The 24,587-nt window shown below is 38.6% G+C and overlaps 1 protein-coding gene across 2 annotated transcripts in view; it reads right to left on the bottom strand.

Moving 5' to 3' along the window:
- The window catches only part of med25 (mediator complex subunit 25), a 242,575-nt gene that overhangs the window by 177,019 nt on the left and 40,969 nt on the right, over positions 1-24,587 (bottom strand). For both annotated transcript variants that reach the window (XM_039774147.1, XM_039774149.1), the window contains exons 2-3: positions 23,484-23,640; positions 20,004-20,182 (exon numbers count right to left, since the gene is read on the bottom strand). In XM_039774147.1, coding sequence (XP_039630081.1) covers positions 20,004-20,143 — 140 coding nt within the window. In that variant the 5' untranslated portion in view covers positions 20,144-20,182; positions 23,484-23,640. The remainder of the gene's footprint in view (positions 1-20,003; positions 20,183-23,483; positions 23,641-24,587) is intronic.

Below are 24,587 nucleotides of genomic sequence, written 5' to 3'. Positions count from 1 at the left end.
AATTTCTTGTAAAACTCTGCAGGGTAGCCATCAGGGCCTGCTGCTTTTCCACCTTGGAGTGACTTTATAGCATCCAGTAATTCTGATAATGACAGAGGTTTATCGAGCTCCTCCACACTAATAGCGTCAATTTGTGGTATCTGTAATTTATCCAGAAATGCATTAGATTGTATATTGTCTTCTTTAAACTCAGTAGTATATAGGGATTTATAGTAGTCTCTAAAAGTGCACATTATATTTTTGTGTTCGATGATTTTATCTCCATTCGTGTTAGTAATTACCGAGATTGCGTTGCACTTCTTGCTTGTGAATTTGTTGCGCTAAAAGCTTATTAGCTTTCTCTCCATGTTCATAATAATGATGTCTGGATTTGTAAATTAGTTGTTCGGTTTCTTTAGTTGTCAAGAGGTTTAATTCTGAATGTAGAGCCTGCCTCCTCTTATGTAGAGTCTCGCTTGGTAGTCTGGCATGTTCTTCATCTATTTTAGTAATTTCGCTTTTATCTCTGCTACTTTCTTCGCGGATTTATTTCTGTGGGAAAGATATGAGATAATCTGTCCTCTTAAGAAGGCCTTAAGAGTTTCCCAGAGTGTTCCTGCAGAGATCTCAGGGGATGTATTTGTCTCTAGAAAGAATTCGATTTGTTTGGATATAAATTCAGTACAATTCTCGTCAGCTAATAGAAGCGGATTGAGGCGCCATCTGCGGGGTGAGTGTATGGGGCTTAGTAATTTCAGCTCCAAGATCATCGGAGCATGGTCTGAAATAACAATAGCATCGTATTTACAAGATTTAATCTTAGGCAAGAAGTTATTATCTATAAAGAAGTAATCAATCCTTGAGTAGCAATGATGTACTGGTGAGTAGAAAGAATATGTTCTTGAATTTGGGTTTAAAACCTCCAGGGATCTGATAAGTTGTGATCAGTTATAAACTTTGTAATTATCTTTGCGGTGTTAGTTGCGTTCCCCTGTGGAGGAAGTCTTATCTAAAAGTGGATTTAGAACACAATTAAAGTCCCCAGCCATTATAAGTTTATGAGTGTTCAGATTGGGAATGGATGCAAATAAATTTTGTATAAATTCCTTATCATCAACATTAGGTGCATAAACATTTATCAAAATCATTTTACAGTTAGATAAGTCTCCCATGACCATCACATATCTCCCTTCAGGATCCAATACTACATCTGATGCTACAAATGGTACTGTTCTATGTATGAGAATTCCCACCCCTCTAGTTTTCTTTGTAAAACTAGAATGGAACATTTGGCCAGTCCAGTCTTTTGCAGCGGAACTGATCCTTACTTAGTAAGTGGGTTTCCTGTAAAAATACTATTTTAGCATTTAGACCTGTTAGGTGAGAAAGTACTTTCTTTCTCTTTAATTCGTGATTCAGGCCTTTAACATTCCAGCTTACGAAGTTAACTGTCCCATCATGGAGACACTGATTCTGAGTTTTTGGTGTCATATTATAGTCTTAACTGGAAGTGAAATAGTTTAGGTCTTAATTTCCTATTCCCCCAAGAGTTGTTGCCATGCAGCTTATTATTACGTTGATAGTTATAATTATAAAGATTGAGATGATAGATTAGATATAGATCAAGCCTGCTCTCTTTCTCTTCCCCTTAACCCCCACCCTCCCTTTTTGCCTCCCCAGGTGAGGCTAAAACCCACTTCATGCAGTCCCAGTCCTCTGACATACCCAGAGACAGAGCACGTCCAAAGCACATCAAGCCCCCATGCAGTGGCGCTTTAAGGTTAAAAGATAGAGATATCTGTTACCAATATAGTCTTTAAAAGAGGAAAAAAAAAAAAAAAAGAAAAGAATTTTGCACTTAATATATATATATATATATATATACACATACATATATATATATATATATATACATACATACATACATACATATAATCTTCATCAATTTTAGTGCATTAAGATGATATCCCCAGATAATAAACCCAGGTGATGGTGTTAAAGATGTGTCCAAAACAAGCATAACAAGTCTTAATGCAGTAATAGCAATAACAGCAAACCAAGGGTATGATATTGAACAGTCTCATTTAGGGTACACATGAAATAATTAGAAAAGAAAAAAAAAAAGAGGAGGAAAACGTAATTAAGCACAATAAAACACAAACATTTAGCGCCCTAGTAATACTAAGTAATGATAAGTAATAAGTAAGTAATAATAATATAAGAATATGAGAATATATGCTGATAAAAACCCGTATTTTAAAACAAATAGATCAGACAGTAGATTATTAATCCTAGCTTTATCATTTACCGCCATGACTCACAATTATGTATCAGAATAGTCCGGGATCAGCTTTCTTAACTCATTTTCTGCCTCCTCCTTGCTAGCGAAAACATAGAAATGCCCTGCCATTCCACTTTCAGTTTTGCCGGATACAGGAGGCCGTATTTGACATTGGCTTGCCGTAGCCGCTGTTTAATATTATAGAAGGCGGCGCGTTTGATAGCTGTTGCTGGAGAGAAGTCAGGGAAGACGCGAATTGGCAATCTTCATATATAATATCTTCCTTTTTTTCCTGAGGAGTTCCATCACCTCTAACTTAAATGATAATCGTTCAAAACGGACTATAAAAGATCTTGGTCGGGTCTGACGGTGTTTGATCAGTGACGCGTAAGCCGCTGCTATCTCAGATTCTGCTTTAAAGTCGCCCCCGATTATTTTAGAAAAAAGTTCAGTTGCGAATTTCACCGGGTTTAAACTTTCTCGATTCTCCGGCAAGCCTTCAATTCTGACATTATACCTTCTATTCCCATCTTCTAAAGCAGCCAGTCTGTCTCCAAGTTTTTCTCCGAGTTTTTTACATTCCGAACTGACATTTACTGCTCTTTCCTCGGCACTGGCAGCTAGATGTTCGGCTATTTCGATCCGATTCGTAAATGTCTCACTAAGATGCTCCAATCGATCAGCAAGCGTGCTCAGTTTAGCGAGTTTTTCTCAATGCGCTCTTCAATTTTACCCAGCACCTGTCGAAGTTCAAGCTGTACCTCTTGGACAGCCTTTCATTTGCCTGTTGGATTTCCTGTCGCAGACATTCATTGGCCTGTTTCATCTCCTGTTTCAGTCTCTCATGTGCCTTTGCCGTTGCTTTCTCATTAGCCTTCTCGCTTTTCTTTATATCTTGCCTGAGGTCAGCGAGCAACACTTTCAGTTCAGATAGCTCAAATGTGCCTTCTTGTACCGTAGATGAAGCAGCAGACTCTGCTGAAGCGGTGTCCCGCTGCTCCAGTCCCGCGTGATTGCGTAACTGAAGCCGCGGACCTCCCGCCTTTTCCAGTTTCAGGTAATCCTCTCCAATCGGCGAGCTATCCACATCTGCACTCACGATCGCACCTTCGCTCCCCTTTTCGCTCTCAGCAGGCGACGATGTAGCGGACCGTGGTCCCGAGGAGTCTGTACTTTCGCCCATCTGATCCAGGTCTGTCTCTGAGAGGCCGTATCTCGAACTAGGGCTTGCTGATCGCAGCTTGGATGTAGCTTTAGTCTTGATTCTTTCGGACCCCCCTTCTTGTTGGCCATGTTTATATGTGTTTACATATACTGTAGCGGTCCCTCTCGGGTTGAATAAATACAGGATATCTCAGAATAATAAGCAAATAATATGAAAAATAGCACCACTGCTAGCGGAGCTCCACTTCAGACGTCCATCTCTCGATCGGACGAGACCAATTACAGTTTCTTCTTTACAAATGTACTCAAGTAAAAGTAAAAAGTATGGTGCAGTAAAACTACTCTTAGAAGTACATTTTTTTTTTTAAAGTTACTCAAGTAAATTTAACAGAGTAAATGTAACTCGTTACTACCCACCTCTGCATATAGGACCACCTGTACAAGTTGGCAAAGTGAGTAAGCAGCTGGGAAAATGCATCCAAAGTGCTCACTGAGTGCTGTGTCTGAAAATGTCAACCTCTGAAACTTCTTTTTTATTGCCAGCATCTCTGATAGTTCTACCCCCTCAGACAGTTTAACAAGTGTATAGATGAAATGCTTTTGTGGCTGATAGAAAAAATTACATGAGAATGACACCCTGACGCGATAGCCTTGTTGCTGGCAAAATAGTACAAATACTAGGAGTATTACGTAAACATATAAATGAAACAGCGAGAATGAAACATATAATACAAAAAATCATATAATGCATAACATAATTAAAAAGGTAAATAGAGTAGGTAAACTAACTAAGTTGATCTATGTGTCAACAAAGTCAGATATTGTAAGGAAAAGAGGTAATGGACGGGAATCATTCACAATTGAGCAATACAGCTTGGTGTTTCTGTTCAAAGCAATTACCAAACCAGACTCTTATGGCACTGTTAAAAATGCTCTAATCCTATAAAGCTTACAGAAAATTCTGCTCCTTAAAAGAGTTATTTCCTACACTTGACTTTACACATGATCTTAATGATACTTAGGATTGTGTATTTGATTGGAAGTGATTTACAGGTGTATAATAGCTAGAATATATTTACTGTAGTTGCCATCTTTGCAAGGTGCTCCTCTGTTCCAGACGAATCCTAGAATATGCATATTAAAGGTTTTTAAACAAAGTATTTAATTTCCTTCAGCACTACTGGTAAAACCCCTTCCCATTTATTCCATTGTTTCTTAAAAAAATCTTTTACTACTTGTGTATTACTGAAAAAAGTGTTTAACATCTATCTTAGCTAATCATCTATATATATAATTCACTAAGGCAAGACACCCATGGAAAACCCGGCGTGGATTCACTAAGCCGCTGACAAGTAAGACACCTATGGCGCATGCAGGGAGAAGCCACGCCCACCAACTCCAAGACCATTGGATACGACGACAACTCACAGAGCCACGCCCACGAACTCGGACGCGACGACACAGAAAGAACAGCGTCATTTATATTCGTCTGTCGTGGAGGCCTCATGTACTTCCGAGCCACATTGACTGTTCAAAGAAGCATGTTTTTCGCGGAGGTGAGTCGCCATATGCAGCGTGTGAAACGGTTTGCGAGGGGTATCCCATGGAATCCTTAAAACAATCCTTTACAACTGAGGTTAAAACACAATGAAGTAAGCAGTCTTTAAAAAAATGACTTTTCAGTTACGATGCACGACCTCGTGCACCATAGAAAACTGTTTTACACGCTACATACAGCAATTCGCGTCCGCGACAAACATGCGTCTTCTTCACTCACGGACAATTATATGTTGCTCTTTCCAGAGTTCCATCTTTTCATTCACTTTCTATTATATCCTCAAACGCTCCCTTTTTAGACAACTGTGCCTTTCCAGAAGTGTTCAACCATCAATAAATAATTATGTGGCGTTTGTTATGCCGCGGGCTCACTATTGTGTTGTATTTTGCTCCCTCCAGAGTTCCATCTTTTCATTCACTTACTGTTGTATTCTCACACCAACCCGTTTTAGACAACCGTGTCTTTCCAGAAGTGTTTAGCATTCAATAAATAATTATGCATGAGATTGAGCGTGTGTCTAGGCATGGGTAAGCCGTTGAACCCCATTCAGGCTGCAAACCATGGAATTCCCACTAAGTGTGACTCATATGCTCCCACTGTTTTCGTCCCTATCCTTTGTACACACGAGTTGACTGTTAATAGAGGCATGTTTCCCGCGGAGGTGAATCGCCATATGCAGCGTGTAAACGTGTGTTAAAACATTCTTTTACAACTGAGGTTAAAACACAATGAAGTGAGCAGTCTTTAAAAAACGAGTTTTCGGTTACGACGCACCATAGCAAACTGTTTTACACGCTACATACAGCAATTCGCATCCGCGACAAACATGCGTCTTCTTAGATGCTCCTGCACTTTGTACACACCCCCCTCCCACCTCGCTACTACTGTGGTCGGGTGTCTTGGTAGATTATATATGGAAAGGTAGCCAAAACTGCACAGAGCAATGAAACGTCTACGTGAGTCACAGCTGCATCTGGACTGTACAAAGACGACAACGACTCAAGTGACGAGTTGGAGGTGGGCACATGAGCTGGCAGTGCATACTGGACAAGAAATCAGCAGACTAGCATGACAGAGGGAGCGAGCGGACGTCCTTCTCCTCTCCTTCCGTTCCACCCTCCGCTGCTGAGCGCCGCACGGACGATTGTGTGTTGGTTCATTCCATGCATTGTTACAATGTTGCTTTTCTTGCTGATTTATTACATTACCGATTTTTCAAATGTTAAATTTCTCCCTGTGCTTAAAAATTATTAAAAAACCGGCCTGATTATGCGGCATATGGTACGCCGCGGGTTAGCTAGTAGCATTTTATTTTCCTGTTTTTCATTTAAACTTTTTTGGTGGTATTTCTCTTGGTCTGATTTTTTGTTCTTTTTCAATCTTCACATACAGAGGTCTTTTCAATCTTGTTTTATTAATATCTTCATTCATCCATTTATATAATTTGTGTTTACACTTATTCTGTTTGTGGAATAAAGGAGTAATATTTTTAATCGTTCTCTTTCACATCCAAGGAAAGTATATTTTAGTAAATTAGAAAATCTTTTTATGATGTCATTTATGTATTTTCAAAGATGATTTTAACATAAATGTTGAAAGCACAGTCACTCAAGGGATCAATCACTTCTACATCCCCTTAACCACAGTTTCTCATCTGTGGTTTCACTTATCCACATTTTGAAAATATTAAATAAAAAAATGTAAAATTAATAAAAATGAATTATGCAAGCACCTTCCTGTTAAATCGCTTCCGGCATTTTTGATCCTACTGTCCAATAATTTTTGGCGTCACCAGCTCCAGGTACCCAGCCAGCCTTCCCTCTTACTGTTAAGTCACGCTACAGCATAAAGTTATTCACACTCATGGTATCTCTATAAATATAACTTTATTTTGCTTAATAGAGTAAAACCTAGCTATGGATTCACGTACCTACATCTAGAAAAGTGTAACCCATTTTGTGTTTCTCGTGCAGCAGCAATAACAGGTCTGTGATGGCCTTAGATCTCTGGGTCTGCAAGGGCTTTACAATAAATGGATAAACATTTGTCTACAACAGTGGGTGTAAGATGTTGAACCCCATTTGAAATGGGAACAGGAGCTTGCAATTGACCCCCCAAGAATAAGGAATTCCCACTAAGTGTTGGCCATAGGCTTTAACTGACTAAGAACCTGCCCCTAGTAAACACTGCCTTTTACTACTACTGACTGGATGTTTTAGAGATGTCCTCAAATCAGTGCAGCCACAATTCCTTACAGCCTCTGACAGAGCACCTAGAAGACTATCAGACTTGATAACACAGGAAGTAAGAGTTGCAACAAGTTTTTCTTAAGTGAACCAGCAGGATTATTAAAAAGCTTCAAGGGGGAGAGCACAGGGTCAGCGAAATGGCTGGCGTCTTGTCGGAACCTAACCACAAAGAAGTTTCCTCAGTAGTATCAGTGTACAATTTCCAAATCTGTGGGGTTTTTCAGGACTATAACTCCCGTAGATTGGCTGCATATGTAGGGTTCGGTATTACCCACAGATTTCACTCATCTCTGGATACAAGGGGTGGGGTACTGTTATCTACCTTGATAACCTTATCTTTCTTGCTGTCCTCTCATTTTCTACTGACCAGTGAGCATGTGGTAATGGGACAGGGTGATCTTGTCTGCCCCAGTTCAACATTTTGCTACAGCAAGATTAGTAAGGTTAAAGTGAACTGATGTTTGTATTCTTCTTTAAAGGTAATTGTTCCTGTGATATTCATCCCTTTTCCTGTAATTGTAGGTTCAATTAGCATGGCCAGCATTAAGAAGCCTAAATAAGCATTTAACTTTATATGAATCTGCTGGACAGCCATCTTGGCTTTCTCAAATTATAGAGATGTAACAGAATCTTAAATCTCAGAAAGTCTTAAATGTTTGTCAAGCTCAACTTTACAAGTCACCTGGGTTGTGTTTTCCCTGCAAATTTTAAGTAAAAGTATAACAAAACTGCTTAACACTTTAGTTTAGCAATAACTAATTTAATCTTGTAATTGTTCATTATCCTGCACAATATTGTCACCTAATAAAACGGACCTCAAAATTTAAGCATAAATGTAAACAAAGGACAGCAATCCAAACAAACCTTCAGTGAAAACATAAACAGTCACTGTTTATAAAATAAAAATGTTGTCAAAACTTAAATAACAGTTGTTTTGCATCTATGTTTTTTTGGATTATCATTAACCAAGGTAGAACATCAGTGCTGGAACAGTTGCATTACACAAGAAATTACAGGCAAACATAAAATGGATAAGTTAGAATGTAAGTGCTGGAACTGTACAAGTGAACACTAGCCATCATGATTGCAGACACATCACAGTGAGAACTTTAGATTTTTTGTCAAGAACACCATCATATTCACTAATGTTGTCAAAGATCAACTCTTAAGCCAAGTTACTAGATTCCCTCCAATGCTGAACAGCTTCTCAGAGGCAGTGCAGGTAGTACGGATGCATAGGTATTTCATTGCTAAACAGCTGATCCGAGGAAAGATCACCTCATGCATTTTCTACCACTGTGAAGGGATCACTATCTCTAGTAAGCGTTGCCATATGTCGTGACTCATTTATCTCGATCTCAGCTTATTACCTGTTTATTATTGACTACGTTCAGTTCATTATCGATGGCAATAATAAATTATAACTAACAATTAACACTAAACTAACTCAAACAGCAGGACCACAGGTCTTGAGCATAGAAGCTCAACCCTGTTGGTGCCTGCGGCCACTGCCAGGGGGCACATGGAAATCTTTGGGGGCCTATTTAGCAGCTTTTCTGCCACACCCGGAAATGCTGTAGGAAGAAGCTCATTAGACACCTGGAGTCCTTCCGGGTGCCCTATAAAAGGGGCCACCTCACTCCATTCAAGGAGCCAGAGTCAGGAGGAGGTGAACAAAGCTTGCCTGGAAGACTGGAGGTGAAAGGAAGAAGTGTGACATGTACTGTGTACTGAGGTGCTTATGTACTGTGCTGTGGGGAGCAGGGAAATAGAGTTATAAATAAACCTGTGTGTAGTGTGCTAAACTTGTGTCTGCCTGTCAGTGTCAGGTTAGGGCTGCTATACGTGCCCGAACATCACAAGTGACATCCCATATGGGACTTCCTGGCCAACTATTTGCAGCAGACCCAGTTTAAATATCTTGTTGCTACTTAAGACCCCAAAAATGTGCATGCACCGCCTGGCGGTGGCCATAGGCCACAACTGTTGTTGAGCTTCTATGCTCATGACCCGTGGCCCCGCTGGAAACCAAGGGGGGCTGCCCTCTGTCGGTCTGGGAGAAAAACTGTCCTGAAAATACTCTCTCCCCCTGTCCTTCCATAATCAGAATGTCCAAACCAGGTAAGGGCCCCAGCCATCTGCCACAAGTACTATACATGTGGTTATGTTTGAATACTGTCCCTGTTACATCCAGATCACCTTATGATTGGTCAGTTGGAACCAAACATTTTCATAAGTCAATGACTATATGTACAAGTTTTGTATTTTCATGGTAAATGAAACTTAGCAATAGCAATGTGCAGATTATTGCCAAAGCAGGAGAGTCTGGTCCAGTTATTGAGAGCAGCAGCTTTAACAATATTGGCTCAACATGTCCATTGGGCAACTGATGGTAGTGTAACTGCTAGTTTGTCATGGCAAGCTTCATATATTGCAGGAAAGGATGTCTTTGAAAAATATTTTCTACCTGGAAGGTTATATTTTGGGTCAAACTTTTTAAACAAGTTGTTTAATGCCCTTCTTTTTGCCCCGTTTAGATTGGCATCATATCCTTGGCCAAACAATTTGTAACCGCATCAGTAATTTCAATCCATATTTTTCTTGTCTTGTTATATGGAGTGCAACTAGAGACGGCTTGTTAAGTCATTTGTTTACTTTTTTGTCTACACATCACCAGCTGCTAGTATCTCCTCATGTGCCTTCATAGCCAGATTGTAGTGTACAGCGTGTTTTTGGTTCAAGTGGTGAAGCACATTTGTTGTCTCTGCACCTTTTCTTGCATATTTTGCAATGTATTGTGCTCTGTTGGAGGTCTGTCCTCTTATAGCCAAACCACTTTCATACTATTGAAGTAGCTCCCTTTTAAGGTATTAAATTGTCATTGGAGGCTAATACGCTGCTCTCACTCTCAGACATGTTTGGGCTTGTATCGTTGATGTGTGCTAGGGAAAGTAAATGCATCGCGTCACTATATCATTGATTATAGTACTGTAAATGAATATTTTTTAAATGTTAATTACATCATGTTATTTTATAGTGGTGACAGAAAAAAAAAGTCATGTGTGTGTATCTAAGTGTTTTGGCTTGCGAGTGCCCTGGATAAAAACCAAGATCCAGGCCTTTAATGACCTCTTGGACACAGCCATCAGAAGTGTGTCTGTCTGCAGAGAGAGTGCCAACTGCGTTGAGAGTTTACTTACATCGGCAGCAGCATTCTTGTCTCTGGTGACTCCTCCTATGATGTCAACAGACGGATTAGGAGAGAATGTGGGGTCATGAGGTCACTGGAATGGGGTGTATGGTACTCCAGTTATCTTTCCAAGAGGACGAAGGTTCAAATCTTTACAATCCTGGTGCTATCCTGTTTTGCTATATGGTTGTGAGACATGAACGCTATCTAGTGACCTGAGACAAAAACTGGAGTCCTTCGTTAATATGTCTTTTCAGGGAATCCTTCGGTACTGCTGGTTTGACTTTATATCAAACGAGCTGTTGCTTACAGAATCCCGAATATGGCACATTATCTGCATTGTGAGTGAGCATCAGTTTTGGCACTACGACCATGTGGTGCGATTCCCTGAGTGTGATTTGGCTTACAGGATCGTCATTGTTGAGGACCCAAGCGGCTTGACCAGACCAAAAGAATGCCTAAGTAACACTTGACCATCTATCTGCTTCAGCCATTTCCAGAAGGTGGGGCTGGACTGTGTGTCTGCCTGGAGGGCCTCCAACCAGGATTCCAAGCTGTTTCATCGTGTGGTGGGTGCATGCTCCCCATATTGACTTGACCTGACTTCATGCACAATGGAAAGAAAAATGTTTATGACATAATAGAAGGAAATAGCAAATAATAAAAATAATTCTTTGCATTTATATAGCGCTTTTCTCACCACTGCTGTACAATGGCTGAGAAGCTAACCAATCAGAGCACGCAGTTAAGTTCCTGTTCGCTGAATGCGGTGTTAACCAGGAAGTCTCGTCTTGCTCATTCAGCATCAATGTGTTTCGCTGTGTAAAGAGTTAACTTTTGTGCTCTTTTGTGTTTATCTTTGTGCATAGTCAAGCCCCTCATTAAGACTCCAAAATGATCTGCTACTGCTACTGCTTCAGGGTCTGTGCCCAAGCGCCAGCGAAAGATGTTAACGATTGCCGAAAAGGTAAACGTTTTGGATTTGTTGAAGGAAGGGAAAAGCTACACCGCTGTAGGGACGCCATTACAGCATCAACGAGGCTACGATTCTTTTTATTTAAAAAGTAGGAAAGGAATATAAGATCTACAGCCGCAGTGTCCTTTTAACCAGGGTGCAAAACGAGTTGTAAGTGGATGTAATAAGGCAGTAGTCTGGATGGCTACACAGTTGCCTGAAGTGGCTCCTTTAGAAGGGCTGTAACGCTCTCCTTTGTTGTGCAGTAAAATTAAACTCATCGTTATCGGACAAGTCATCGTGTCATTGTTGGTGAGTAACCATAATTAATTTTCTACTTACAGTACTTAGTACATGTACGTACGTTTAGTGTCACTGTACACACATTTACTGTATAAAATTTTTCTTGCATTGTAAGTATTTATTGCTGGTGGCCCGTCTATCGTAATGGCTGTAACATATGTGATGTCGGAGACACTTGATATCTTTAAAATAACATTTAGGTTTTACTGTATATAAACAGTGTGTTTACATACATAATTTCAATGAATTTTACCTAATCCCTAAGAGAATACAAAGGGATTATGCTGTATAACTGTGCAGGGAATATTTATAAATAGTGTGGGAGAGTTTATAAGGGCTTAAAATATATAAAAATAACCATACAAACATATGGTTTCTACTTCGCGGATTTTCACCTATCGCGGGGGGGTCTGGAACACAACCCTCGCACTCGAGGAGGATTACTGTATTGTTAAACATTTATTTATGTAATCACCAATATGTATTTAAACAGAAACCTAAAGACTCACGATAAACAGTGGGAGAGACAGGTGTTCAATTCAAAATGTCTGTCTCATGAGGATTTAGAATTCCTGTTTATGTGCGTGCAAGCAATTCCAGAAATAATTATTTAACAATATTTTAGCCGAAAAAGCTTAAGTTTTACACATTTTCAGAATATAACTGGATAATGGACATACAGATAATGTGGCATGCGTAATGTGAGATTATGTTTTTTTTTTTTCCCCATTTGTTTCCATTGTACAGCATTGGTCTCTATTGCCTTCTATTATGTCATACATTTATTCTCTCAATTCTACATAACATGAAATTAAATTTTTATCTCAGCCACATCTTCAAAGTGTATGGGGTGTGCAACATTAAAAATCAGATTTGGTTCCAGCTACACTACTGATTTCAACACTTCCATTGTATACATTTGATGGGCTGGGGTCTTATTAACATTTTATTCTCATTCATAATGAGTAGGTAGTGACAGAAGTTAACAGGTGTTCGGTTTCTCTTGTGGTCAACAAACTGAGTTCCATCTGCAACACCAGTGTTATTTTTTGCAGAGCTTCACAGTAGGTGGATCAGAAGTTCCCAAAGCTAGATTAGTTTCCAAAAAGAAATCTTCACAATCACATATATATTAATTTGCCACCTAAAATTGTGTTCTACACCAAGCATGTTTTATACATTTAAAAAAATACCTTTTCTGTGCTTGCAGTTTACAAAGTCGCTAAAGGGTACAAGGGTCTAAAGATTAATTTCAAAAGTCTGGAAACGTACCGAAAATGTCTGCTTTAAAACATCAAAAGTTTTGTTTAAGACATTTCTTCCACCTTTATGAGGCATCTTTGTGATAATGAAAGGAAAGTGTAATTAATTGTTTTGTAAGAGATTCTTGAAACTTTTTCCACAAGGAAAAAATACATTTCCTCTTTGCTTCTCTGACGACAGCCTCCATTGTGTGTGGAGTTATGACAACAGAGCAAGCCCCCAAAGCCATGCTTCATTCTGCTTATAATCCTCCTTTTTAGAGGTCTGCAACCCGATAGGCCAAGAGAAAGCATCAGAATTTGAGTTGGGTTGGGGCATATTTTTAATATTAAATATCAGGATGGGCTGAGTTTGGGTGGTTTTTTTTTTTTAACAAACCATTTATTTATTTATTTAATTCACACCAACCTCCTTTTTAAATTTTCGCTCTGTAATTTCCCATACCATCAATGTTAGTTCTCGTGGGTGTGTTTAACATGAGTGATAACCAGCTATAGTACAGTAATCCCTCCTCGATCGTGGGGGTTGCGTTCCAGAACCCCCCGCGATAGGTGAAAATCCGCGAAGTAGAAACCATATGTTTGTATGGGTATTTTTATATATTTTAAGCCCTTAGAAACTCTCCCACACTGTTTATAAATATTCTCCGCACAGTTATACAGTAAACCCTCGTTTATAGCGGTTAATCCGCTCCAGACAGATAAATGAATTTCCACGAAGTAGTATTCTTTATTTATAAATCTAATATTTTAGCAGTTAGAGCATAGAAAACCTGTTTACGACCTTCTAAATACGTTTTTTAACATTATTAGAGCCCTCTAGACATGAAATAACACCCTTTAGTCAAAAGTTTAAACTGTGCTCCATGACAAGACAGAGATGACATTTCTTTCTCACAATTAAAAGAATGCAAACATATCTTCCTCTTCAAAGGAGTGCCATCAGGAGCAGAGAATGTCAGAGAGAGAGAGAAACGTAAGCAATCAAAAATCAATAGGGCTGTTGGGCTTTTAAGTATACGAAGCACCCGCGATAAAGCAGCTGCAATGAAGGGATCAATGTGAAGGTAGTCTTTCAGCATTTTTTACAGGAGTGTCCGTATCTTCTAAGCAAACATCCTTTGTGCAAACACCCCCCCGGCTCACAACCCCTCCATCAGGAGCAGAGTTTGGGACAGAGAAAAGCAAACAATCAAAAATCAATACAGGCTGTTAGAGCTTTGAAATGTGCGAAGCACCACGCAGGAAACATATCGTATATCATTGAGGAGTTTTATTTAATACGTAATACGTGCTCTGATTGGGTAGCTTCTCAGCCATCTGCCAAAAGCGTCACTTGTATGAAATCAACTGGGCAAACAAACTGAGGAAGCATGTACCATAAATTAAAAGACCCATTGTCCACAGAAATCCGTGAACCAGCGAAAAATCCGTGATATATTTAGATATGCTTACATTTAAAATCCAAGATGGAGTGAAACCGCGAAAGTCGAAGCGCGATATAGCAAGGGATCACTGTACATCTTAGCAATGGACAAAATAAAGCGTAAACTTGCAAACAGAGAACTACTCAAAATGCGAAATGAATAGGCTCATTATGGAACAATTATGACAATGAAACAAAGGAGGAACAACTTTCTGGTTAAGTACAGCATGCTCTGTTCTGTTGAGGTATAACAGCAAAACAACTGGCATGTCTTCTCTTCAGTGACATGTAGACAATGGGTGTAGCAGCTCTAGTACTTATTTGCACCTATTAAGGAAATAAAAGCTCCTGCCAAAGTAAATATTTAGAACTTTTAAAATTGGGGTCTATCCATGGTCTAGTTCCAGCCGAAAGTGTGTTACTGGATCCTACTACCATCTCTCGTAAATGTAAGGAGATTGCAGTAATTAAAAGACAGGATATTGTCACAGAAATATCAGAGATGCTGTCTGACATTAATTTCATAATGATCACAGATATGTGGAACAAAAATTATTTCAAGGTCAGTTACCTGATAATTGCCTACCACTCTGTTATACCAGAGTGTTTACCACTGCAGTATTCCCCCTCAGAGAAGCAAAAACAGGTGATAGCATATGGAGACAGTTAAATCGACAGCTCATTCATTGACTTGGATTTGATACTGTTGTTGTGAATAAAGATATCTGAGTAACTGATCAAGGATCAAATGTCATTTTTGCACTTGTACCCTATCATTATTAACAAGCTTTCCGATATTGTCCCAAAAATTGCAGAAAAATTGCTGGCAACAAAAGCCAGCTGACAAAATAATGAGGTAGATGTCAGATACCAGGTTCAGTACAGCTTCTCTGATGTGTTGGGTTGGTGGAAAAGCCACAAGGCATCTTTCCCTCTGCTTGCTAAACTTGCCGACAGTTTTTTAAGTATCCCAGACAAATGATAAACCAGAAGAAAAACATGCTGAAACCATCAATGGTGGATGCAATTCTGTTCCTGCTCAACTATTATTAAATTAATAACTTTTTCATGATTCTTCAGATCATCACTGACCCACCACCAAACCAGTCATGCTGAACAATGTTAAAGGCAGAATACTGTTCTCCACGGCTTCTCCAGACCCTTTCACGTCTGTCACATGTGCTCAGGGTGAACCTGATCTCATCTGTGAAAAGCACAGAGCGCCAGTGGTGGACTTGCCAATTCTGGTATTCTATGGCAAATGCCAATCGGGCTCAAAAGTGCCAGGCAGTGAGCACAGGGCCTACTAGAGGACGGCAGGCCCTCAGGCCACCATCATGAAGTCTGTTTCGGATTGTATGGTCAGAGACATTCACAATAGTGACCTGCTGGAGGTCATTTTGTAGGGCTCTGGCAGTGCTCATCCTGTTCCTCCTTGCCCTAAGGAGCACATACCGGTCCTGCTGATGGGTTAAGGAACTTCTACAGCCCTGCCCAGCTCTCCTACAGTAACTGCCCGTCTCCTGGAATCTCCTCCATGCCCTTGAGAATGTGCTGGAAGACGCAGTAAACCGCCTGGAATGGCATGTATTGATGTGCCATCCTGGAGAAGTTGGACTACTTCTGCAACCTCTGTAGGGTCCAGGTATCACCTCATGCTACCAGTAGTGACACTAACCAAAAGCAAAACTAGTGAAAAAACAAAAAAGATGAGGAGAGAAAAATGTCAGTGGCCTCCACCTGTTAAATCATTCCTGTTTTGGGGATCGTCTAATTGTTGCCCCTCTAATGTACCTGTTGTTAATTTCATTTCACCTGTTGTTAATTACAGCAGCTGAAACTGATTAAAAAGACCCTCTTCTACTTAACTGACTAGATCAATATCCCAGAAGTGTCACTGACTTGATGCTATACCCTGATTAAAAAGTGTTCCTTTAATTTTTTTGAGCAGTTTATATCTACATGAATATTTACTGCAAAATTTTATATACAATCACACTGGATATTTAGAATAAAATATACACAGAAATTAGAAACAGTAGTTTGATTATGCGCTTATTTTATTATGTAATTCTGTACCTTAAGATACAATCATTTTTATGCATATTGTAATTTCACCAATAGAGTTTAAGCACTGTTAAGCATTGAATGCTATTGAATTGTCAGATAGTCAAAATACTGGAACACATTGAGCCTTATACTCCAACAATGAACTGACACCCTGAAAGATGATGCCTAAGATGGGATGGAGAATTAGTAATAAGAAAAAAACAGAAGACAAAGCCAGCAAAATGGCAAAGAGGTGCTGATCATCAGCATAATGAATAAGGGGAATGGTTAGACAGAAAATAATGAGAACTGGGCTTGACCAAAGGTTACCCAGACAAAGATTTGAGCATGTGAAATGTGCTATATAAATAAAATATATTATTATTATAATTATTATTACTAAAGATGGCAAAATGCCACCACGTGCTCTCCATTACTATATTAGGAGTGTCAAAAAAGTTTATCTGCATTGAGAAATATACTGTATAAAAGTGCCTTGGTCATGTGGTACTCTCTATGGAAAGAACACAACTTTATTTTCTTCAATAATGGTCTTTACTGAAACCAGAAGACTTTTGGACGTTGCATGATTTCTTGGCTTGGATATTACTGGTTTGGGATTTTAGTCTATGACAAATCTCACAACAAAGACTTGTTTTTTTAGCTTTTAACATTGTTAAAACAACATGGATATGCTGTTTTGCAATATGTGTGTAATCTCAAGATGTGTGTCAATACTCAATAACATTTTTGGCTTGAGAAATTGATGTATTTGGTAAGTTTTAAAGGTTTTAAAAAATCACCTATGGACCTGTGTACCCTTTAGCCCCACTGTAAGAAACAGCAGACAAGTTTTTTTTTTAATATATAAAAAGCACTTCAATTTAAAACAAAATTTTATGTGACAAGTTAATATATGATATGATTGTGAAGAAATACATTCATTTTGAAAAATACCAAACTTATAATTTAGCAAAATCTTCATCTCCTAGCAACAAGAAGTTAAATAGTTGCGAATTAAATTTGTGCTGGTTCACATTCTATGCATAAGAAGGGAATCTGCATTTTCGGTACCTGTTTCATTTGATTCAGAACAGAACTGCAAATGTTGTGCGAATTGTAAAGTCTAAAATGTGTTGATAATCTCCAGTTTTCTAAAGCTGCCAATTAAGCTTCCAATCCTTTATAAGTAAGATGTTTAAAGACCAAATAGGATCTTGGACAGCATTCTCTTTCAGTGTCTGTTGCACTGCGCAAGAGTCATGCTTTCAATCGTTTATAAGGCAACATTTTTTCCCCCCAGTTTGTCCCATAAATGAGTGGCAGCTTTCTTCAGTGTTTACTATAAATGATTGGCTCAGTTGAAAATTGCAGTTTTATGTTTCATGAAACTTTTGTGGTTAATTTTCTTTTTTGTACAGTCATGAAAGATTTTAACTCCTCAAACAATGTCCAAGCATTATAATGCAGTCTATTCCCAATAATTAGCCAAATAGTTCCACCTGCAGCTTAGTCAAAGACGCTGGGACAGCTCCTCAAACTAAATTGGCACACTGCTTTTCAGTAATTCTAGCAGCACTGTCTTTCAGACTGAAACAGAAAGTTTAAGTGGTTTAACTTTGATAATGATATGAGAGCAAATGTTGTGGTGCATTTTACATTTTTCAGGAATTTACAGATATTATCCAAATAAAATGAACAGTTCTCTTGGTAATATATGTTTTAAATTATACCATTTATATGATTCTAAATTTAAATTAAACTATTACATCTCTATATGAGTCATTTTAGCATTAGAAATTAATTAAATACTATTAAAGTAGTCACTTATATTGCCTGGTTAAATAATCATTTAACAACTCGGATGTGTTTTATACAGGTAGTCCCTAAGTTACGGACATCCGACATATGACTTACGGACGGGGCCACAGCTGCTCCTTCATCTGTCTGGGGGACGCGATGCAGGCTCCTCAGTAACTGCCGCTCTGTCATCTCTGGCCTGGGGACTCTGCAAGCAGTGGCTGGACGGAGGATGGAGGGGGGGCGGTTTCGCTGCTCTCGCAGTGTAGTGTCCCTCGGGCACCTCCGGTTGATTCATTCTCTGTGGGCGGCTGGGTGTGCAGCAAGCGCTCGTGTGCAGGATGGAAGCTTGATGGGGCGGAGCGGTTCGCTGCATGCCCACCAGGCCGCCGCAGCTACTGCTCCTGACTGGACGGATGCTGGATGAGGCAGAGGGGGGCGTTTCAATGCCCACCCGCCACACAGCCTCGCAGTGTCCCTCGAACGCCTGCCACCATTCGAGGTCGGTGGGCGGCTGGTAATGCTACAAGCAGTGACCCAGTTGTGGCTGAACGGAGGCCATTGAGGGTGAATAGGACGGTCAGGTGGCTGTACTGTAGTGTGCCTCAGGTGGCTGCCTGTAGAATGAGGGCAGTGGTGGGAAATTCACTTCCCGCCTTTGAGTGCACCCTGTTCACTCTTGGTGGGCTGACGCTGCAGGCAGCATACTGTATGCAAGTGGAGGTGACTGTGTGGTGAGCAGGTGGTGAACCACACCTCGCTGCCCCCATTCATTCTCAATAACAAGCCTGCTTGTACTGTTACGTACATAGCAGGAAGTTGCCTCTCGTTCAGTACACCAGACGTGTGGACAAGGGGTGCATTCCTGCTGTGATGTACAGTGCTGTGCAGAAGAACTCATCTTAACCTTTTGTCTTCACCCTTCAACAATGTCTCTGAAACACAAATCTGATGCAAGTGCTGGTGATACAGTAAAGAAGAAAAAAAACCATCACCATGGAAAATAAAGTAGAAATAATAAAAAGGTCAGAGAGAGGTGAAACTCCATCATTCACTGGAAGAACACTTGGTTACAGTCGCTCAACAATAGCATGTATTAAAATAATGTACCCGTTTCGACTTGCATACAAATTCACCTTAAGAACAAACCTACAGTCCCTATCTCGTATGTAAGCCGGGGACTGCCTGTACTTCAAAATCCTTTATGTAACATGTAAAACACACAAAAATACAAAATGCAAAAAACATCTTTGCATCTTAAATTACGACACCAGTCAAAATTTTATTGTTTTTTATTGTCTTTAATTTACACATTTTATTTATTCTAGAGCTAAAAATCTTTTTAAAACTGTAATTTAGAAATAGTGAAATTGTATTCTTCATTTCTTGCAAATAATCTGTCATCAAAATATAATTCACAACAGAAGGATATTTTAATGATGCATTTTAAACATATAGGCTGTTGTGAGAATTAGGAGAAATAACATCCACCTATCAATTTTGTCTAATACAGGTTCCTAAATCTATCCGGGGAACATTAGTTGCTCTTAAATAGCATAGAAAACTGACAAATTTGATTATCTATACCACAACAAAATACATTTTGCTATGCAAGACATATATTTAATGAACGGCATTAAAGGAGTTAATATTGCAGAAACAAATTACTATTGTAGGTTTAATTCTAAATGAAAAACAGCCATTGATTGCATTTGCACTTGTAATAAAGACTGAGATTCAAGTTACCAGACCTTACATACGAAAGAAATACACATGCATCAACTCACTCAATAGCAGGCAGGATATAGTGCTTCCGTAGAGACTCAAAGTATGGTCCCAAGTTAGCTGTTCCTTCAATGACGAACACCACATCTGCCACTGCATTCGCTCCAGACTGGTTGGATGTGTCCACGGAGGCCACACCCATATTCACAGGGAATGGCAGGGCTGCACTTAACTAAAAACTCTAAAATAAAAATATGGTAAGTATAATTAGTGTGACAGTGCAGATTCTGTTTTTACGAATATTGAAAAGGACCTTGAAAGAATAAACTCTATAAACAATATAAATAAAACTTACCAAGCAGAGGAACAATGAATCTTTAAATATATCACATGAAATAGAGGGATTTTAACTGAAAAATTATAACATCACTAATTTCTATTTTACCTTCATCACTATCATTATACAATACAATTTATTTTTGTATAGCCCAAAATTACACAAGAAGTGCCGCAATGGGCTTTAACAGGCCCTGCCTCTTGGCAGCCCCTCAGCCTTGACTCTCTAAGAAAACAAGAAAAAACTCCCAAAAAAACCCTTGTAGGGAAAAAAATGGAAGAAACCTCCGGAAAGGCAGTTCAAAGAGAGACTCATTTCCAGGTAGGTTGGGCGTGCAGTGGGTGTCAAAAAGAAGGGGGTCAATACAATACACAGAACAGAACAAATTCTCAATACAGTATAAAAATAAAAATTTTAGAAGTACGGAGCTGAATTTAACAGTAGATGATATCACATAATATGATTTGGATTTGTTTATGCCACTCTTTTATAAATCTCATATTGAACCTGTCTTTACTTATCTTCTGCTGGACTTTATTTGGAAATCTTACCGTCAGCACCAAAAACAGAATAAATCAAATTGTAAAATGGAGCAAGAAAAAAATAATTAGGTCCCTACAGTTGAATCTCACAGAACTGTTTAATAAACAAGCGTTAGCACAGCCCATTCTTTCAAACAGGACTCACCCCCTACATTCTCAATTTCAGTTGTTGCCATCAAAACATGGGTTCAGGGTTCCAAGGATAAAAAACAACCTATTCAAATACTCCTATCTTCTAAATAAGTTCAGTTTTAGTAAATGATGGTTTAACTTTTATGTGTAATAGGTTTCATTCAATGTTTCTCCATAAGTATTATGTTCACTGCTATTATTATATTTATTTGCACTAAGTATGTTGGTTGGTCATATTCTTTGTGATGTGTTTTAAATGTTTCATCATGGTCTCTATGAAAAACCTGCTGACAAACCAAATTTCCTTAGGACAATAACATTAAATTTAACTAAATCATTTAAATAATCCATGTACACTCACTAGCCACTTTATTAGGTACACCTGTCCAACTGCTTGGCACCAACTCAATGCATTTAGGCATGTAGACATTGTGAAGACGACCTGCTGAACTTCAAACTGAGCATCAAAATGTGCAAGAAAGGTGATTTAACTGATTTTGAATGTGGCATGGTTGTGAGTGCTAGACAGGCTGGTCTGAGTATTTCAGTGAGTGTACATCTACTAGGATTTTCATATACTACCATCTCTAGAGTTTACAAATAATGGTCCAAAAAAACGGAAAAATCTAGTAACAGTCAGTTCTCTCTGTGAAAATGCTTTGTTGATGCCAGAGGTCAGAGGAGAATGGCCAGACTGGTGCAAGCTGATAGAAAGGCAACAGTAACTTACCACTTGTCATATAACTAAGGTATGCAGAAGAGCATCTGAATGTACAACACATCACATCTTGAAGCAGATGGGCTACGGAAGCAGGGGACCACACCAGTGCACTCGTGTCAGCTAAGAAGAGGCAACTGAGGCTACAATTCGCAATTGATACAATTGTATCAACGATTCAGGCTGGTGGTGGTGGTGTAATTGGTATGGTGGATAATTTCTTGGGATACTTTGGGGCCCTTAGTACCAACTGAGCATCACTTTAATGCCACAGCCTACCCGAGTATTGTTGCTAACCATGACTATCTCTTAATCACAGCGTGCCCATCTTCGGATGGTGACTTCCACCAAGATAATGTAGCATGTTACAAAGCTGAAATCATCTCAAATTGGTTTCTTCAACATGACAATGAGTTCACTGTACTTAAATGGCCTCCACATTCAATAGAGTTCAATCCAATAGAACACCTTTGGGATTTGGTGGAACAGGACACTCACGTCATGGATGTGCAGCTGACAAATATGTAGCAACTGTATGATACAATCATGTCAATATGGACCAATATCCCGGAGGAATGTTTCCAGGTTCTTATTGAATCTATGCCATGAAGAATTACGGCGGTTCTGAAGGAAAAAGGGGGTCCAATCCAGTACTAGCAGGGTGTACCTAATAAAGTGGCCCATTAGTGTATATTATAACTCTGTATTCTAGCATCTTTCCATTAGGTCAGTGGTTCTCAACCTGTGGGGTGGGCCCCCCTAAGGGGGCGCGAAGTAACAAAAAGGGGGCACGAAGATGTGAAAAAAAGAAAACCAGAATCAAAAATGTGAAAAAAAATCTGTTGAAACCAAAACCAATTAACTTAAACTACATTCTGATACTAGAACAATAAATATAGAGTTATATAAATGTCGATAAAAGTTAAGTAGGTATAATAAAATATGCACCTACATTTCAAAAAAATGTTGGAGGAGGTCGCAAATACTTAAAGGTTGAGAAACACTGCATTAGGCTTTAAGACACACAAATATCATTAGAGGCAAAGTAAATCACCCATTTTATAGTCCAATGGAATCTTATGTTGTTAGCATGACAAGACTCTTCCACTTTTCACAGAATCATGCAACTACCTGCCGTCATTAAGCACAAAGAAATTTTATGAAGTGTGGCATTACAGGATAATGACTTAAGACAGCATATTATATCACAACTAATTTCTATGTAGTATAATGAAAAATAGTTCACTAAGTTCTAAGAAAGGAATAGTAATATGAATTGCTCACACATGAATAAAAATTTTAAGAAAAGTAAAATGTCAAACAATAGTATTTACACTTTCAGAAAAGAACATACATTTTCCATGACATTTTTGTCTTTTTCTTTACATTTTTATATCTCTCTCAAAATTTAAAGAAGAAACTAAAAACTTAGAAATTTAAAAACTCACAGGTTCACAAGGTGCCCACAAACACAATTTGCTCACATTGCTATAAAACTACAAAAATAATAATAATTCAACAATATAGTTTTAAATTAAACCAAAAGATAGCCCCTGGCAGCCCATTAGGACCCATCAGACTGCATATAACAACATGAAGGTACATAAATGATGTCCCTGTCAACAGCATATAGTGCCAAGAACATAAATGAGATTAGCTAGGAGGCTCAAGGACATGTACATTTGATTAGCGGGACAAAGCCGGGACAGTGGCACTTCTATTTACTGAGTTTTGTCAGAAAGCTTCTCTAAGGAACAGGGACAATGGGATCCTAAAGCCCATTTTCTAATAAAAATTAAAGTTTATCACATACTAGAGAGAAATGAGCTTATTTCTTGGCAGACTGAATGCAGGATGTACTTCTTTCTTCTGAATACTTCTTCCATAGAATGCTTATGCTTCAGGCAAACAGAAGGTGTTCAAGTCACTTCTCATCAATCTATTGAAATAAATCTGTTTCAGTGCTGCACCTATAAGAACAAAAATATTGTGATTTACTGAAAGTAATTCATAAATCAGTGGCAATGACAAAAAGCTGCATCACTACATGACGTTTGATGACTTTAACTTTGGAGGGAAGGAAAGCAATACAGTACTTTAAAAGAGTCAGTTATATACAAATGTTTAATGTAACAAAATTTCTAATGTTTTACAAATATTCCCATAAATCACCAAAACTTCCTAAGAATTCCTATTCCAGTGACAGTGTACTGATAAAGGTATTTAAATAAAATTGGTCACCAACCTAAGAGGACTGCATGTACAACAGTATTCTATTTCTCAGCAATAGCACATCACAAATGATTGGTTTGTCATTGCCTAGAAGATACAACTTAGAAATTAAAAGCCATTAGGGAAAAAATAAAAATAAAATCAGTATTTTACTAAAATTTACTTGTTGTACTGTTTTAAATCCAAAATAATATCGCTATAACAGCAAAAGAAACCTGGCTGAATTCTAGTGATAGTGACAAGTAAATATTATTGGATGAATGCTATTGAGAAATGACTGGCTTGATTTGCAGGATGTGCTATATGTTAGTATGGATATAGAATACACATAACAGTAGCAATAAATAATTCTAGAACAATATGAAAATAGTACATTTACAGGGTGCAGATATAATAGTATATTCACAGTAATAAGTGAATTCAATTTCCTGATTGTAAATTGGGAAAACCCCCAAAAAAAAGTACAGCACAGGAACAGAATTGCAACAATGTACAAACCGGATTCCAAAAAAGTTGGGACACTAAACAAATTGTGAATAAAAACTGAATGCAATGATGTGGAGATGGCAAATGTCAATATTTTATTTGTAATAGAACGTAGATGACAGATCAAATGTTTAATCCGAGTAAATGTATCATTTTAAAGGAAAAATGTGTTGATTCAAAATTTCACGGTGTCAACAAA

This window comes from Polypterus senegalus, chromosome 13 (genome assembly GCF_016835505.1).
Source record: "Polypterus senegalus isolate Bchr_013 chromosome 13, ASM1683550v1, whole genome shotgun sequence".
Taxonomy (NCBI): domain Eukaryota; kingdom Metazoa; phylum Chordata; class Cladistia; order Polypteriformes; family Polypteridae; genus Polypterus; species Polypterus senegalus.
Note: the sequence above shows the minus strand (reverse complement) of the source record. Positions and strands in the feature narration are given on the sequence as shown.